General features: G+C 44.0%; 1 protein-coding gene across 1 annotated transcript in view; it reads right to left on the reverse strand.

The window, feature by feature from the left end:
• LOC135560097 (voltage-dependent calcium channel gamma-2 subunit-like) overlaps positions 1-17347 on the reverse strand; it is an 89935-nt gene extending 72588 nt beyond the window's left edge. The window contains exon 1 of the mRNA XM_065001194.1: positions 16992-17347. Within this exon, the coding sequence (XP_064857266.1) occupies positions 16992-17217 (226 nt within the window). The 5' untranslated portion in view covers positions 17218-17347. The remainder of the gene's footprint in view (positions 1-16991) is intronic.
• Between the last annotated feature and the right edge of the window lie 1083 nt (positions 17348-18430).

The raw sequence follows: 18430 nt of genomic DNA on the forward strand, positions 1-18430 counted from the left end.
ATGCTCATTTGTGGAATTTCTTTCCTTCTTAGTGTTTGAGCCAATCAGTTGTGTTGTGACAAGGTATGGGTGGTATACAGAAGATAGCCCTATATGGTAAAAGACCAAGTCCATATTACGGCAAGAACAGCTCAAATAAGCAAAGAGAAACAACAGTCCATCATTACTTTAAGACATTGGGTCAGTCAATACGGAACATTTCAAGAACTTTGAAAGTTTCTTCGAGTGCAGTGGCAAAAACCATCAAGCACTATGATGAAACTGTCTCTCATGAGGAACGCCACAGGAAAGAAATGCCCAGAGTTACCTCTGCTGCAGAGGATAAGTTCATTAGAGTTAACTTCACCACAGACTGCAGCCCAAATAAATGCTTTACAGAGTTCAAGTAACAGACACATCTCAACATCAACTGTTCAGAGAAGACTGCACGAATAGGCTTTCATGGTCAAATTGCTGCAAAGAAACCACTACTAAAGGACACCAATAAGAAGAAGAGACTTGCTTGGGCATGAAAATTAGACCAGTGGAAATCTGTCCTTTGCTCTGATGAGTCCTAATTAGAGATTTTTGGATCCAGCTGTCGTGTCTTTGTGAGCCGCAGAGTAGGTGAACGGATTATCTCTGCATGTGTGGTTCCCACCATGAAGTATGGAGGAGGAGGTGTGATGGTGTGGGGGTACTTTTCTGGTGACACTATTGGTGATTTATTTAGAATTCAAAGCACACTTAAACAGCATGGCTACCATAGCATTCTGCAGCGGTACGCAATCCCACCTGGTTTGCACTTAGTTGGACTTTCATTTGGTTTTCAACAGGACAATGACACAAAACACACCTCCAGGCTGTTTAAGGGCTATTTGACCAAGAAGAGTGATGGAGTGCTGCATCAGATGACCTGGACTCCACAATCACCCGACCTCAACCCAGTTGAGATGGTTTGGGATGAGTTGGACCGCAGAGTAAAGGAAAAGCAGCCAACAAGTGCTCAGCATATGTGGGAACTCCTTCAAGTTGGAAAAGCATTCCTCATGAAGCTGGTTGAGAGAATGCCAAGAGTGTGCAAAGCTGTCACCAAGCTGTCTACTTTGAGGAATCTAAAATCTAAAATATATTTTGATTTGTTTAACACTTTTTCGGTTGCAACATGATTCCATGTGTGTTATTTCAGAGTTTTGATGTCTTCACTATTATTCTACAATGTAAAAAATAGTAAAAATAAAGAAAAACCCTTGAATGAGTGGGTACTGTATGTTTACATTGTCAAAGCAAATTAAACAAGTAATAAACAAATGTGAAATAAACCATACAAAATTAACAGTACACTAATAGTATTAACATTACACTCACAAACGTTTCAAAGGAATAGAGACATTTCAAATGTCATATTATGGCTATGTGCAGCACAGTGTTGCAACGATATGCAAATAGTTAAAGTACAAAAGGGAAAGCTAATAAACATACATTTGGGTTGTATTTACAATGTTTTTTGTTGTTCACTGGTTGCCCTTGTAGCAACAGGTCACAAATATTGCTGCTGTGATGGCACACTGTGGTATTTCACCCTGTAGATATGGGAGTTCATCAAAATTGGATTTGTTTTCTAATTCTTTGTGGGTCTGTGCAATCTGAGGGAAATATGTGTCTCTAATATGTTCATACATTTGGCAGGAGGTTAGGAAGTGCAGATCAGTTTCCACCTCATTTTGTGGGCCGTGTGCACATAACCTTCTCTTGAGAGCCTGGTCTGGTCTCTCAATAGCAAGGCTATGCTCACTGAGTCTGTATTAATTTTGGGTCAACCACAGTGGTCAGGTATTCTACCACTGTGTACTCTCTGTTTAGGTCCAAATAGCATTCCAGTTGCTCAGTGTTTTGGTTAATTCTTTCCAAAGTGTCAAGTAATTATTTTTTTGTTTCCTCATGATTTGGTTGGGTCAAATTGTGCTGCTATCCTGGGCTCTGTTGCTTCTGTTTGTGTTTGTGAACAAAGCCCCAGAACCAGCTTTTTATTTATTTATATATTTTATTTCACATTTATTTAACCAGGTAGGCCTGTTGAGAACAAGTTCTCATTTACAACTGTGACCTGGCCAAGATAAAGCAAAACAGTTCGACACATACAACAACACAGAGTTACACATAAACAAACAAACAGTCAATAATACAGTAGAAAAAGTATTTATACAGTGTGTGCAAATGAGGTAGGATAAGGGAGGTAAGGCAATAAATAGGCCATGGTGGCAAAGTAACTACAATATAGCAATTAAACACTGGAATCGTAGATGTGCAGAAGATGAATAAGCAAGTAGAGATACTGGGGTGCAAAAAGGAGCTAAATAAATAAATACAGTATGGGGATGAGGTAGTTGGATGGGCTATTTACAGATGGGCTATGTATAGGTGCAATGATCTGTGAGCTGCTCTGACAACTGGTGCTTAAAGCCAGTGAGGGAGATATGAGTCTCCAGCTTCAGTAATTTTTGCAGTTCGTTCCATTCATTGGCAGCAGAGAACTGGAAGGAAAGGCGCCCAAAGGAAGAATTGACTTTGGGGGTGACCAGTGAGATATACCTGCTGGAGCACGTGCTACGGGTGGGTGCTGCTATGGTGACCAGTGAGCTGAGATAAGGCGGGGCTTTACCTAGCAGAGACTTGTAGATGACCTGGAGCCAGTGGGTTTGGCGGCGAGTATGAACCGAGGGCCAGCCAACGAGAGCTTACAGGTCGCAGTGGTGGGTAGTATATGGGGCTTTGGTGACAAAACGGACAGCACTGTGATGGACTGCATCCAATTAGTTGAGTAGAGTCTTGGAGGCTATTTTGTAAATGACATCGCCAAAGTCGAAGATCGGTAGGATGGTCAGTTTTACGAGGGTATGCTTGACAGAATGAGTGAGGGATGCTTTGTTGTGAAATAGGAAGCCAATTCTAGATTTAATTTTGGATTGGAGATGCTTGATGTGAGTCTGGAAGGAGAGTTTACAGTCTAACCAGACACCTAGGTATTTGTAGTTGTCCACATATTCAGAGTCAGAACCGTCCAGAGTAGTGATGCTGGACAGGCGGGCATGTGCGGGCAGCGATCGGGTGAATAGCAAGCATTTAGTTTTACTTGCATTTAAGAGCAGTTGGAGGCCACGGAAGGAGAGTTGTATGGCATTGAAGCTCGTCTGGAGGTTAGTTCACATAGTGTCCAGAGAAGGGCCAGAGGTATACAGAATGGTGTCATCTGCATAGAGGTGGATCAGAGAATCACATCAGCAAGAGCGACATCATTGATGTATACAGAGAAGAGAGTCAGCCCGAGAATTGAACCCTGTGGCACCCCCATAGAGGCTGCCAGAGGTCCAGACAACAGGCCCTCTGATTTGACACACTGAACTCTGAGAAGTAGTTAGTGAACCAGGCAAGGCAGTCATTTGAGAAACCAAGGCTGTTGAGTCTGCCGATAAAAATGTGGTGATTGACAGAGTCGAAAGCATTGGCCAGGTTGATGAATACGGCTGCACAGTAATGTCTCTTATCGATGGCGGTTATGATATCGTTTTAGACCTTGAGCGTGGTTGAGGTGTGACCATGACCAGCTCTGAAACCAGATTGCATAGCGGAGAAGGAACGGTGGGATTCGAAATGGTCGGTAATCTGTTTATTATCTAGGCTTTCGAAAACCTTGGAAAGGCAGGGTAGGATAGATATAGGTCTGTAGCAGTTTGGGTCTAGAGTGTCCCCACCTTTGAAGAGGGGGATGACCGCGGCAGCTTTCCAATCTTTGGGAATCTCAGACGATATGAAAGAGAGGTTGAACAGGCTAGTAATAGGGGTTGTGTAACGGTTTTCTTGTGGTGAAGGTGAGGCGGACCAAAATGCAGCGTGGTGGTTATTCATGTTCTTTAATTTATAAAGAAACTACACATGAGATAACTAACAAAAAACGTGAGAAAACCTAAAACAGTCCCATCTGGTGCAAACACAAAGACAGGAACAATCACCCACCAACACACAGTGAAACCCAGGCTACCTAAATATGGTTCCCAATCAGAGACAATGACTAACACCTGCCTCTGATTGAGAACCATATCAGGCCAGACATAGAAATAGACAAACAAGACATCCAACATAGAATGCCAACTCAGATCACACCCTGACCAACCAAAACATAGAAACATACAAAGCAAACTATGGTCAGGGTGTGACAGGTTGCAACAATTTCAGTAGATCATTTTAGAATGAGAGGGTCCAGATTGTCTAGCCCTGCTGATTTGTAGGGGTCCAGATTTTGCAGCTCTTTCAGAACATCAGCTCTCTGGATTTGGGTGAAGGAGAAATGGGGAGGCTTGGGCGAGTTGCTGTGGGGTGTGCAGGGCAGCTGTAGAAAAATGCTTTTTGAAATTCTCAATTATAGTGGATTTATCGGTGGTGACAGTGTTTCCTAGCCTCAGTGCAGTGGGCAGCTGGGATGAGGTGCTCTTATTCTCCATGGACTACAGTGTCCCAGAACTTTTTTTAGTTTGTTCTATAGGATGAAAATGTCTGCTTGAAAAAGGTAGCCTTAACTTTCCTAACTGCCTGAGTAGAGTGGTTCCTAACTTCCACGAGTTGCATATCACGGGGGCTATTCGATGCTAATGCAGAACGTCACAGGATGTTTTTGTGCTGGTCAAGGGCAGTCAGGTCTGGAGAGAATATCTGTTCCTGGTTCTAAATTTCTTGAATGGGGCATGCTTATTTAAGATGGTGAGGAAGGCATTTTTAAAGAATAACCAGGCATCCTCTACTGACGGGATGAGGTCAATATCCTTCCAGGATACCCGGGCCAGGTCGATTAGCAAGGCCTGCTCGCTGAAGTGTTTTAGGGAGCGTTTGACAGTGATGAGGGGTGGTCGTTTGACCGCAGACCCATTACGGATGCAGGCAAAGAGGCAGTGATCGCTGAGATTTTGGTTGAAACAGCGGTGTTTTCAGGACCAGCTTGCTTAGGGGACTCTTCTCTAGGTTAATCTCTATGTAGATGATGGCTTTGTCATGGAAGGTTTGGGAATGGCTTCCTTTAAGGTGGTTGTAGAATTGAATGGCTCTTTTCTGGAGTTTGATAATTAGTGGGTATCATCCTAATTCTGCTATGCATGCATTATTTGGTGTTTTACATTGTACACAGAATACGTTTTTGTTGAATTCTGCATGCAGAGTCGCAATTTGGTGATTGTCCCATTTTGTGAATGTTTGGTTCCTCTCTCTCTCTCTCTCTCTCTCTCTCTCTTGCTCGCTCTCTCAGAACTCCTTAAGGTGTCTGCGTACTAGGTTCGGGTTGCTCCTCGCAGAAGTCATCTAGGCAAAGTTATTTTTTTATGTTAGCAAATTGAAATGTAAATTGTACATTCAAATCTCATTTACATAATATTTCACACCCCTGAGTTAATAAATGTTAGAATCATGTTTGGTAGCGATTACAGCTGTGAGTCTTTCTGGGTAAGTATCTAAACTTTTTAATTTATAATTAATTTATAACAATTTCGAAGAACATAATTCCACCTTGACATTATGGGGTATTGTGTTAAGGCCAGTGACAAAACATATATATTTAATCAACAGGTGTATCTCAAGAAATAAATAAATAAAAGTCAACAGGTGTAACTCAAGAAATAAATAAATAAAGGTCAACAGATGTAACTCAATAAATAAATAAATAAATAAAAAGTCAACAGGTGTAACTCAATAAATAAATAAATAAAAAGTCAACAGGTGTAACTCAAGAAAGAAAGAAATAAATAAAAAGTCAACGGGTGTAACTCAAGAAATAAATAAATAAATAAAAAGTCAACGGGTGTAACTCAAGAAAGAAAGAAAGAAATAAAAAGTCAACAGGTGTAACTCAAGAAATAAATAAATAAAAAGTCAACAGGTGTAACTCAAGAAATAAATAAATAAAAGGTCAACAGGTGTAACTCAAGAAATAAATAAATAAAAAGTCAACGGGTGTAACTCAAGAAATCTGTAATAAATTTATACTTTTTTTCAGAGGAGATCTTATTTGCGCAATTTTACATCTAACTAAGGTGCAACATTTCTCAAATGAAAAGATGTGCATGAAAACGAGTTGTCTTTTGTTGAATGACAACACACACTTCATTGAAGAATCCCTACTGTTGACCAATCACTGACGAAGGAGAGAAGACTTCGGCTACTGAAATTTGGCTTCCCTCAAGCTAAACTGTAGTGTGCACGAACAGCCGAAAAAAGCCTTTGCGGACACCGTTACAGCCAACACACAGCACCCCACCACACACACTCTGACAGACATGTAAGCACCACCTGGTCAGGGTACAGCCCATATAACCCAGGTCATCATGGGCCAGGATCCATCAAGAGGGGGCCTGACAGCCTGGAGCTCCGGGGCAAAGCTCCACAGCTGGACATATGGGGCACTTTGGGGCCATCATTCCAGACCAGACCGCTGAACTGGGTCCAAATGGATCAGATAAGAGAGAGGATATTTGGGGAGTGGTTGGAAAGTGGACACTGGAGGGTGTGAGAGGTATGTGTGTCCCACATAGCACCATGTTCCCTAAATAGGGCACTACATTTGACTAGGGCCCATAGAACTCTGGTAAAAAGTAGTGCACTATGGTGCCATTTGTGATGCAATGAAGAGCGCTGTAAAAATAGTAACAGTGCTGATGATGATGATGTTTCTGATAATCATAACTGCAGCGCTAACAATGCCAATACTGCGCTACAAAGGCACATTTCTTATACTACATGACATATTCTGATCAACTGGCTTGTTCTTGTGTCAGGAAACTAAATACCACGTTAATCAGATAATATAACTGGCCATTACAACAGATCAAAGATTTTTGACCAAATTCCTAGTTCCTGTGTTTTGCCTTTGTTGGGCAAAATAGCTCTTCTGCCTATTAGCATAATTAATGTCATTCCGGTAATGCACTCAAACACCGAGACAGGATGCGTCACACACACACACACACACACACACACACACATACACGTCAAGACTGGCCTCTTTAAAAATAAATAAAATAAATAAATAAATTACATCGTGAAGATAAACAGTGCAGTACTTCCATTCTAAGTACAGGCTCATTAAGAGCAGTAACATGGTGAAGATAGAGATGCTAGGTTAACGTGGAAGATACAGATTCTAGATTCATGTGTAAGATACAGATTCTAGATTCATGTGGAACATTCTGGATTCAGGGAAATCCTGTCAGATAAGGTCTGATGTGTTCCAGTGTGTGTATCACAGGTGGTTAGTGGCACCTTAATTGGGGAGGATGGGCTTGTGGTGATGGCTGGAGCGGAATAAGTGGAATGGTATCAAATACATCAAACACATGGTTTCCACGTGTTTTAGGCCATTCCATTTGCGCCGTTCCAGACTTTACTATGAGCCATCCTCCTCTCAGCAGCCTCCACTGGTGTGTATTTGGACTTATAGTAAAGCTAACTGGCCTGGGTTAGTCTAGGGTACTGTGGGTATCTACATATAGGCCAGCTGTGCTGTGTTATTAAAGATTGCCCAGGCTGCCTCAGGGTAAGTGACATGATTCTGTGCATCACTGCAAGACTATGGCCATGGAGGCAGTTAGCTTGTAGCTACTGTAACAGGTTATGGCCATGGAGGCAGTTAGCTTGTAGCTACTGTAACAGGCTATGGCCATGGACGTAGCTAGCTAGTAGCTACTGTAACAGTCTATGGCCATGGACGTAACTAGCTAGTAGCTACTGTAACAGGCTATGGCGTAGCAGTAGCTACTGTAACAGGCTAGCCTAGCTAGTAGCTACTGTAACAGGCTATGGCCATAGCTACTGTAACAGGCTATGGCCATGGCCGTAGCTAGCTAGTAGCTACTGTAACAGGCTATGGTCATGGCCGTAGCTAGCTAGTAGCTACTGTAACAGACTATGGCCATGGACGTAGCTAGCTAGTAACTACTGTAACAGGCTATGGCCATGGCCGTAGCTAGCTAATAGCTACTGTAACAGACTATGGCCATGGACGTAACTAGCTTGTAGCTACTGTAACAGGCTATGGCCATGGACGTAACTAGCTAGTAGCTACTGTAACAGGCTATGGCCATGGACGTAACTAGCTAGTAGCTACTGTAACAGGCTATGGCCATGGACGTAGCTAGCTAGTAGCTACTGTAACAGGCTATGGCCATGGACGTAGCTAGCTAGTAGCTACTGTAACAGGCTATGGCCATGGCCGTAGCTAGCTAGTAGCTACTGTAACAGGCTATGGTCATGGCCGTAGCTAGCTAGTAGTTACTGTAACAGACTATGGCCATGGACGTAGCTAGCTAGTAGCTACTGTAACAGGCTATGACCATGGAAGTAGCTAGCTAGTATGCAACTACTGTAACACGCTATGATCATGGATATCGCTAGCTAGTAACTACTGTAACAGGCTATGGCCATGGCCTAGCTAGCTAATAGCTACTGTAACAGACTATGGCCATGGACGTAACTAGCTTGTAGCTACTGTAACAGGCTATGGCCATGGACGTAACTAGCGAGTAGCTACTGTAACAGGCTATGGCCATGGACGTAACTAGCTAGTAGCTACTGTAACAGGCTATGGCCATGGACGTAGCTAGCTAGTAGCTACTGTAACAGGCTATGGCCATGGACGTAGCTAGCTAGTAGCTACTGTAACAGGCTATGGCCATGGCCGTAGCTAGCTAGTAGCTACTGTAACAGGCTATGGTCATGGCCGTAGCTAGCTAGTAGTTACTGTAACAGACTATGGCCATGGACGTAGCTAGCTAGTAGCTACTGTAACAGGCTATGACCATGGAAGTAGCTAGCTAGTATGCAACTACTGTAACAAGCTATGATCATGGATATCGCTAGCTAGTAACTACTGTAGCAGGCTATGGCCATGGAAGTAGCTAGTGCACCCATGCCCAGTACAGAGAGCCCATCCTGGGCCATGATCTATCAGGAGGGGGCCTGACAGCCTGGAGCTTCAGGGCAATTCTCCACAGCTGGACACATGGGGCTGTATGGGGCCATCACTCCAGACCGGACAGCTGAACTGGATCGAACTGGATCAGACTTGTTCAAATGCGAGTTGGCATAGGGGGGATGTGGTTATAAAGGGGACACTGGAGGGTGTGAGAGGTATGTGTGTCCCAAATAACACCCTATTACCTATATAGTGCACTACTTTTGACAAGGGTCCATAGGACTCTGGTAAAGAAATTAAGGAAAAGGGTGCAATTTGTAATGCAACCATAGTAGAATGGGGTACAGATAGGTGGTGGTCCTGATATGTCGACTGAGTTGTGACTATCACTCAACCCAATGGCAGCCGTGTTGGTTTAATGGAATGTATGTATGTGTGAGTGCGTGTGTGCACACACGTATTTTAATGGAATGTATGATAATGCATCCATGTTGGCTCACAGATTAATTTGTTGATGGATGAGGGGTCCTATAGCAAGCCTGTAAAGATGCCAGCTCTCCATAGAAATGTACTAGAGAGCTCCTCTCCTTGCTATTCTTGAACAGGCTTTGGAACAAGTGTGCCCTCTATCCAACTCTATGCAGTGGTGGCCTTATCCAGATGTGGGAAGTTTTTGATTGAGACACCAAAACAACCATGCAATGTGATGGGGATAAGACCCAAAACCGGGGGATGAATTGTGTTGTTTCTGAGCCTGAGGAAGCTCTCTATGAAGAGGCCAATACTCCCTGTGAGATGAAGAGGCTGTACAACAATACTACTGGTGCTGATGATGATGATGCTGCTGATGATGGTGGGGATGATGATGATGTTGCTGATAACCATAACATGATGCCAATAGCTCTTCTGCATATTAGCATAATTAATGTAATTCCGTTAATGCACTCAAACACTGAGAAACACACACACACACAAGTCAAGACTGGCCTGCTTAAAACATTTCTTATTAATTGTGTAATTGTGTAAATGTGAAGATAAACATATTCTACATACAGACTCTAGATGCATGTGGAAGTTTCAAATTCTAGATTCTATTAATGTGGAAGATTCTAGATGCAGATTCTAGATTCATGTGGAACGTTCTGGATACATTGGTATCCTGTAAGGTAAGGTCAGATGTGTTCCAGTGCGTGTATTTAGGCCTATGGTGAAGCTAGCTTTGCCTTGGTTAGTCTAGTGTAGTGCAGGAAGTTACAGTGCATCAGGAAGGTATTCAGACCGCTTCGCTTTTTCCACATTTTGTTACGTTACAGCACCTTGTTGAAGCATCTATGGCAGCGATTACAGCCTTGTGTCTTCTTGGGAATAACGCTCCCCACAGGTGTGATTACTACCTCTGGAGGTTTAGAGCTTGAGGTAGTCACCTCATACAAGTACTTGTGAGTATGACTAGACGGTACACTGTCCTTCTCTCAGCACATATCAAAGCTGCAGGCTAAGGTTACATCTAGACTTGGTTTCCTCTATCGTAATCACTCCTCTTTCACCCCAGCTGCCAACATATCCCTGATTCAGATGACCATCCTAACCATGCTGGATTACGGGGACATCATTTATAGATCTGCAGTTAAGGGTGCTCTCGACCGGCTAGATGTTCTTTACCATTCGGCCATCAGATTAGCTCCTTATAGGACACCTCACTGCACTCTATACTCCTCAGTAAACTGGTCAACTCTGTATACGACCCACTAGTCTGCAAGACCCACTAGTTGATGTTTATTTATAAAACCCTCTTAGGCCCCCCTCTTACTCCCCCTTATCTGAGATATCTACTGCAGCCCTCATCCTCTACATACAACACCCGTTCAGCCAGTCACATTCTGTTAAAGGTCCCCAAAGCACACACATCCCTGGGTCGCTCGTCTTTTCAGTTTGATGCAGCTAGCGACTGGAATGAACTGCAACAAACACTCAAACTGGACAGTTTTATCTCAATCTCTTCATTCAAAGACTCAGGCGAGCAACACCTCGAGACTACCTTAATAATAGACATTCCGCACCAGCTGTTATTGACAAATAGACACAGACCCCCACCCTTTGTCTTACCGGATGTAGCCGTTCTGTCCTGCCGATGCACGGAAAACCCAGCCAACTGTATAATATCTGTGTTATCGTTCAGCCACGACTCGGTGAAACATAAGATATTACAGTTTCTCATGTCCCGTTGGTAGGATAGTCTCGGACGGAGCTCCTCCAGTTTATTCTCCAGTGATTGCATGTTGGCTAATAGGACGGATGGTAGAGGCGGATTACCCGCTCATTGACCAAGGCACCCTGATCTCCGCCCTCTGTATTTCCTTATTTTCTTCATGTGAATGACAGGGATTTGGGCCTTGCCTGGGAGCAACATTAAATCCTTTGTGTCTGACTCATTAAATAAAAAAATGTTGTCCAGTTAGCGGGGTGAGTAATCGTTGTTCTGATATCCAGATGCTCTTTTCGGTCATAAGAGACGGTAGCATCAACATTTTGTACAAAATAACTTACAAACAATGCCACAAAACACACAAAATAGCACAAATGGTTAGGAGCCCGTAAAACGGCAGCCATCCCCCCCGGTAGTCATTCAAGAATTATGTGAAACGCTATTATTGTACACTTGTTAAGCACATTTTTACTCCTGAACTTATTTAGGCTTGCCACAACAAATGGGTTCAACACTTATTTCTAAAAGCATAATTCCACTTTTACATTATGGGGTACTGTGTGTAGGCCAGTGACAGACAATCTCAATATAATCTATTTTAAATACAGGCTGTAACACAATCAAATGTGGAAAAAGTCAAGGGGTGCGAATACTTTCTGAAGGTACTGTATAGGCCTGCTGTGCTGTGTTATTAAAGATAGCCCAGGCTGCCTCAGGGTAAGTGACAGGATTATTTGCTTCACTGCAAGACTATGGTCATGGAGCTATATAGCTAGCTGGTAGCCTAGCTTCTATAACAGGTTATGGCCATAGAGGTAGGTATTTAGTAGCTTCTATAACAGGCTATGGCCATAGAGGTAGGTATTTAGTAGCTACTGTAACAGACTATGGCCATGGAAGTAGCTACCTAGTAGCTACTGTAACAGACTATGGCCATGGAAGTAGCTACCTAGTAGCTACTGTAACAGGCTATGGCCATGGATGTCGGTAGCTAATAGCTACTGTAACAGGCTATGGCCATGGATGCTACCTAGTAGCTAATGTAACAGGCTATGGCCATGGATGTCGGTCACTAGTCACTGTAACACGCTATGGCCATGGATGTCGGTAGCTAGTAGCTACTGTAACAGACTATAGCCATGGAAGTAGCTAGCTAGTAGCTACTGTAACAGGCTATGGCCATGGACGTAGCTAGCTAGTAGCTACTGTATAAGGCTAGCTAGTAATTCATAGTAATTACTATGAATCAAACCAAAATTTGTCCGAGCGGCATAGGCTAAGATGCAATAGACGCAATAGACAGTATAGAATACAGTATATACTGTACATATGAGATGAGTATTGCAAGATATGTAAACATTATTACAGTTAAATTATTAAAGTGACTAGTGTTCCATTTATTAAAGTGGCCAATGATTTCATGTCTGTATGTAGGCAGCAGCCTCTCTGTGCTAATGATGGCTGTTTAACAGTCTGATGGCCTTACAGGCTATGGCCATGGACATAGCTAGCAAGTAACTACTGTAACAGGCTATGGCCATGGATGTACTGTAGGTAGCTAGTAGCTCCTATTGAAGGCTAGAATGATAGGACTAGGAAACCTATGAAGGTAGCTAGCTGGCTATACGGCTAAAGGTAGATAATGTAGCAGGCTAGGGCCATGGACATAGCTAGCAAGGTAAGGTTAAAGATAACTACTGTATAAGGCTAGGGCGATGGACATAGCTAGCAAGCTTAGGCTAAAGTTAGCAACTGTAGCAGGCTAGGGCCATGGAGATAAAGTGGCTAGCTGGCTATAAGGCTAAAGGTGCCTAAATGCTTAGAAAGTGGAGACGTCATAGAATGTCAAAGAGTAACATTGCTGGAGACACCTTGACGTTTTGGGGACACTGTCGGGATTGTTAGCAATGAGATTTGTGTTGGCTAATTAATGGCAAATAAGTTATTTTTTTACCCTCACAGTTAGCCAAGACATTTAGCTAGTCAGCTAGAATTGTTCACAGTAAGTTAACAATCGCTTCTACATCATGTTCTTAGCTAGTGTAGAAGTGTTGCCGTGTCAATAACAACCTGTCTACAAAAATGACGAGGCGTCTCCAGTTCTGTTTATATTTTACCATCGTAAATACACATAACCAGCATCCATGCGTAACCACTTTTTATGCGTATTGTAGTGGGCTATCACCACCTCATTTCAAGGCAATAGAGATAGCTGCTGTGGACCTGTGGAGGATCTGTGTGGTTAGTATATCGCATGGGAGAAAGGATGAATGATCTACTGTGGTAAGCAGTTCTCTGACAGGTCATGACATTACAGACTGGGAGAGGGGCAGGAAGAGAAAGAGGGAGTGAGTGGAAGAGTGTCTGACGTCACAGTGTAGTCAAAGGACTCTGTCAGACTTCAACCACCACACACACACACACACACACACACACACACACACACACACACACACACACACATACACACACACACACATACACACACACATACACACACACACACATACACACACATACACACACACACACACACACACACACACACACACACACACACACACACAAATACACGCTGTGTTGGAACATGATTGAACACCCACGTCAAACCACCAACGTAATCCATCAATTGATGCTGTGGCATGTGTGATTTTCACATTGTGGGGGTCAGCACTGAATGGGCGAGGTTGGCCAACAAATGTTTGAAAAAAAAACATTTGAGTCATTTAGCAGACGTTCTTATCCAGAATGACTGACAGTAGTGAGTGAATACATCTTCATACTGTTTAAAACTGGTCCCCAGTGGTAATTGAAACCTCAACCCCGACATTGAGCCATGCTCTACCAACTGAACCACGCAGAACCCAACTGAGCCCCCCCCCCACACACACACACCTAACTACCCATTGTGTCTCATTACCAATAACACCCCACCAGTTCACCAGACCAGCCATCGAATCACTCTGTCTGGCACACACACACACACACACACACCCCATTGGGCAGACGCCAGTTCAACGTCTAGTTTTGATTTACATTTGGTTGATTTGTCCACTAAAAGTGAATTCAACATGAAATCAACAACAAATGTAATCATGTCTTTGTATTTAGGTTAAAAGTTGGGTGAATAATAATACGAAATGCCCTTCTGTTGATAACTGTTTTCAAATCAGTTTTTCACGTTGATTCAACGCCACCACATTGATCTTTGGTTGAAGTGATGTGGAAACAGCATTGATTCAACCAGTTTTTTGCACGGTGGGACGGGTGTCACATTAGTATTGAAATGGCTTTGACCCCAGAGGCAAATAACAACATAAAGAGGTCAACCCCTGGTCCCCGACCACCTGGGTTTTTATCCCAACCACATTCACACACACACACACACACCACAGGAAGTTGGTTGCTCGTGATAATGGTTGGAGCAGAATTAGTGGAATGGTATCAAATACATCAAATAAATGGTTTCCATGGTTTCCAGGTGTTTGATGCCATTCCATTTGCTCCGTTTCAGCCATTATTATGAGCCGTCCTCCCCTCAGCAGCCTCCTGTGGTACACACACACTCACACACATGCTGAGCAGGAAAATCAGCAATTGTAATATATTAAGGAAAATCAGGAATTCTATCAGGGAATGATTACATAAAGAATGGGAAGTCCAATACAACTTCCATTTCAGGCCATGGGCTGTGACATATTATGTCTGCGTCCCAAATTGCACCCTATTCCCTATTTAGTATACTACTTTTGCCCAGGACCCATAGGGAACTATATATTGAATAGAGTGCCATTGGGATGTAACCTAGGAGTGGCTGGATGTTACAGTTACTGTGTGTGACGTCTGTGAGAGAGAAGCACGGCCTTCTGGGATTGAAATTGCCCCTGGGCAACTGGGTCAAAGTTAGACATTGGTCTCTCTCTCCCTTTCTCTCTCTCCCCTTCTCTCTCCCCTCCTCCTCACTTCTCCCCCTCCCTCCCTCCCTCGTTTTCTCTTTCACTCACTCACTGAATCTCTCTCTCTCCCTTTCTCTCTCTCGCTCTTCCACTCACTTTCTTTCTCTCTCTCTCCCTTTCTCTCTCTCTCTCTCCCTTTCTCTCTCTCTATCACTCTCCCTTTCTCTCTCTCTCTCTCTCTCTCTCTCTCTCCCTTTCTCTCTCCCTTTCTCTCTCTCTCTCTCCCTTTCTCTTTCTCTCTCCCTTTCTCTCTCTCTCTCCCTTTCTCTCTCTCGGCCTCAGAGACAGCCAATTACGTAATGACATAACAGTCCGCTCAGCATGTGCCGAAAGTTCGCAAAGAAATCATACACAACAATCAAAATATGAATGTGGACACCATTAGAAACACATGAAATACATCTGAGTCTCTATATGTGTGTGTGTGTGTGTGTGTGTGTGTGTGTGTGTGTGTGTGTGTGTGTGTGTGTGTGTGTGTGTGTGTGTGTGTGTGTGTGTGTGTGTGTGTGAAGAGTGAAGCTGCTGGAGCTGAGTGAAGAGTAGAGTGTTTGATTAGCAATGTTCTACATCAGACACAATCACAGGAGAACAGTACTGAGTCTGACTTTCATAAGCGCACACACACACACACAGCTACACAGCCCTCTACTGTGATGAGGAAAAGGCCAATCTTCATGTAAACAACGCAGCAACCAGATTAGGCCCATGCAGGGCAGGCTGAGCTCTGAACACACTCCACAGGACACACACAACCATACACACTCACACATTCACACACACACATACACACTCACACATACACACACCACAAGGGAGGATGTGATGTCACAGTCAGAAGATATACACTGAGGACCAGGAACGAATCAGATCTTAGACTACGTCTGCATTCCAAATAGCACTCGATTTCCTTACAGTGCACTATATGGGCCCTGGTCAAAAGTACGAAATTAGTGCACTATATAGGGAAAAGGGTGCCATTTGATACACAGCTCAGAGGCTAGAGAGGAGAGGGATCTAGACCAGACTAGGGGCATACCTTTCCAGATACACCAGTAATCTGATGCCAAGGCTGCTTCCCAAATGGCACCCTATTCTTTACATAGTGCACTACTTTTGACGAGAGCCCTATGGGCCCCGAAAAGTACAGATGCAGGATCTTAATTTGATCTTGAATTTGATTTTGTTGCTGAGAAATGCAAACTGACTTTAGTATATTTGAGTTGCCACGAAAAATGTATCAACCACTACAAATATGTCCATTAATTATAAACCACATACTAAATCACATTTCCTGTGGCTGCAGCATTATTTTCATGCTGTAACAATCTGGCTCATATTAAGATCCTATATCTGTAGTTTCCTATACAGGGAATAGGGATGCAGATTAAATCTGAACCTAAATACAGAAAAGGCTTTTACTGATCCAGGGTCAACCGTACGCCTGATCCTAGACCAAGCCTTACTCTCCAAGCAACCCAGCTATGCTTCAAACTGATCCTACATCAGACAGGCATTGCCTTCCATGCAGCGCAGGTGAGCTTCAATCTGAAGAGGCCTACATATTACTAATCCAGTGTTTTGGGGTTGGCGATCATACTGATCCTAGACCAGGCCTTAGCTGACCTTCCAGGCAGCAGAGAGTAAGCTGTTAACTGATCCAGTGCTTCTGGGTGGACCGTACTGATCCTAGACCAGACCTTAAGCCTTAAGACAACTGCAGAGACCAACAAGGCCTGCAGGTACCTACAGGAACTGATTCTAGACCAGGCCTTAGCCTCCAAGCTACACTGTTAACCTGATCCAAGATTTGTACTTAAACTGAAGAGGGCTACAATTACTGATCCAGTGTTTACAGGAACTGATCCTAGACCAGGCCCCAGCCTCCTGATCTTGATCTTACCTTCCAGACAGCAGGTCCGCCACAGGCCAGAGTGTGTCATCACCTCCTCGTTCTTCTTCACGGTCTCGTTCTCGTTGTTGCTCTTGGATTTGCACGTCCCTCGTGAGTACAACCAGTAATCCGTCCCCACGGCGATGGTCATGAGGCTGAAGGCGGCGAACGCACCGACCGTGGTCAGCAGCATCTGAACTCCGCGGTCAAACACGCCCATGTTGCCGCATTCCATGAAAGGGGAACCCCCTTTCCTCTTGACGAACAGGAAGTAAATGTTGGTCAGCTTGTGAGACCACGGGGTGGAGGCAGAGGCGGGAAATGGGCCCTGGTGGTGGGGGGGGTGGTTTCCACGGGCCCGAGGTGGGGGGTGTCGGGGGGAGGCAGGGGAGCTCGGGGGGAATCGTATGGTTGGTTTTCGGGCGGGGGAACTGACACAGGTGAGAAATTAGGTGATGGAAAGAAGATGGTGTGTCTTTGGGCCCTCTAAGGACGAACGTGATAGGCCAAGCAGCCTCTATGAACAAACGTGATAGGCCTAGCAGCCTCTACAAACAAATGTGATAGCCCGGCCAAACAGCAGAGGCCTACTGGTTTGGAGTAGGGCTATAGACCCTAACCAGAGTAGGTGGAAGGCTACCAACTAACTACCTGCTGAAAACAGCTAGCCTACAAGTAGCATTGACATTTATCCTCTCTGTCCTCTCACTAGTGATGTCACACGTGTTACACGACTTCTATCTGGAAAGTGTGCGATAAGGGGCATGTGTAGGGGAACGGTCCAGCACAACTCTCACACACACTCACACACGTTCTCACACACACTCACACACAGGGAGTTCAGATTGAACGGCCAATGGGATTAGGAGGAGGCTGGGGGTTAGGTCTAATGGTGGACCCTACTGATTTCCTAAACCCTCTGATCCACAATTTAAAAAGACTTCCGACCAATTAGAATAGGCCTACCGAAAATATACTGACAAGTTTCTGACAACGTTATTCTAACCTGCCTGGTCAAATTCACATGGAATCATGGAGTCTTGTCAAGCATCTTGCCTGTCTGTCTCTGGCCTATTATTCTATTCGGCAAAGAGAGGAGAACAGGGAGGGGGAGAGAGAGAAAGAGAGGGAGACGGGGTTGGGGACTTGAAGGTAGAGAGGGACACTGAGAGGAAATGAAACAATGAACAATAATTCAAACGAACGCATTCAAATGGTGCCCTAAAACCAACATAACGAAATACTCGGCAGGGGCAGACATGAGGGCTTAGATCAAATCAAATAAACAACCATCGGGGTAAACGAGGGAGAAGAATCGAATTCAAGCCCCGAATCCAAATGAATAAATGTAATCAAGTCACAACGCAAAACCCCAGCCCCCTAAAAACGTAGTAGCTTCGTCGTGGAATAAAATCAAAAAGATCAGCACCGCTATAGGTTTCCTTTTT

This window comes from Oncorhynchus nerka, linkage group LG15 (genome assembly GCF_034236695.1).
Source record: "Oncorhynchus nerka isolate Pitt River linkage group LG15, Oner_Uvic_2.0, whole genome shotgun sequence".
Classification (NCBI taxonomy): domain Eukaryota; kingdom Metazoa; phylum Chordata; class Actinopteri; order Salmoniformes; family Salmonidae; genus Oncorhynchus; species Oncorhynchus nerka.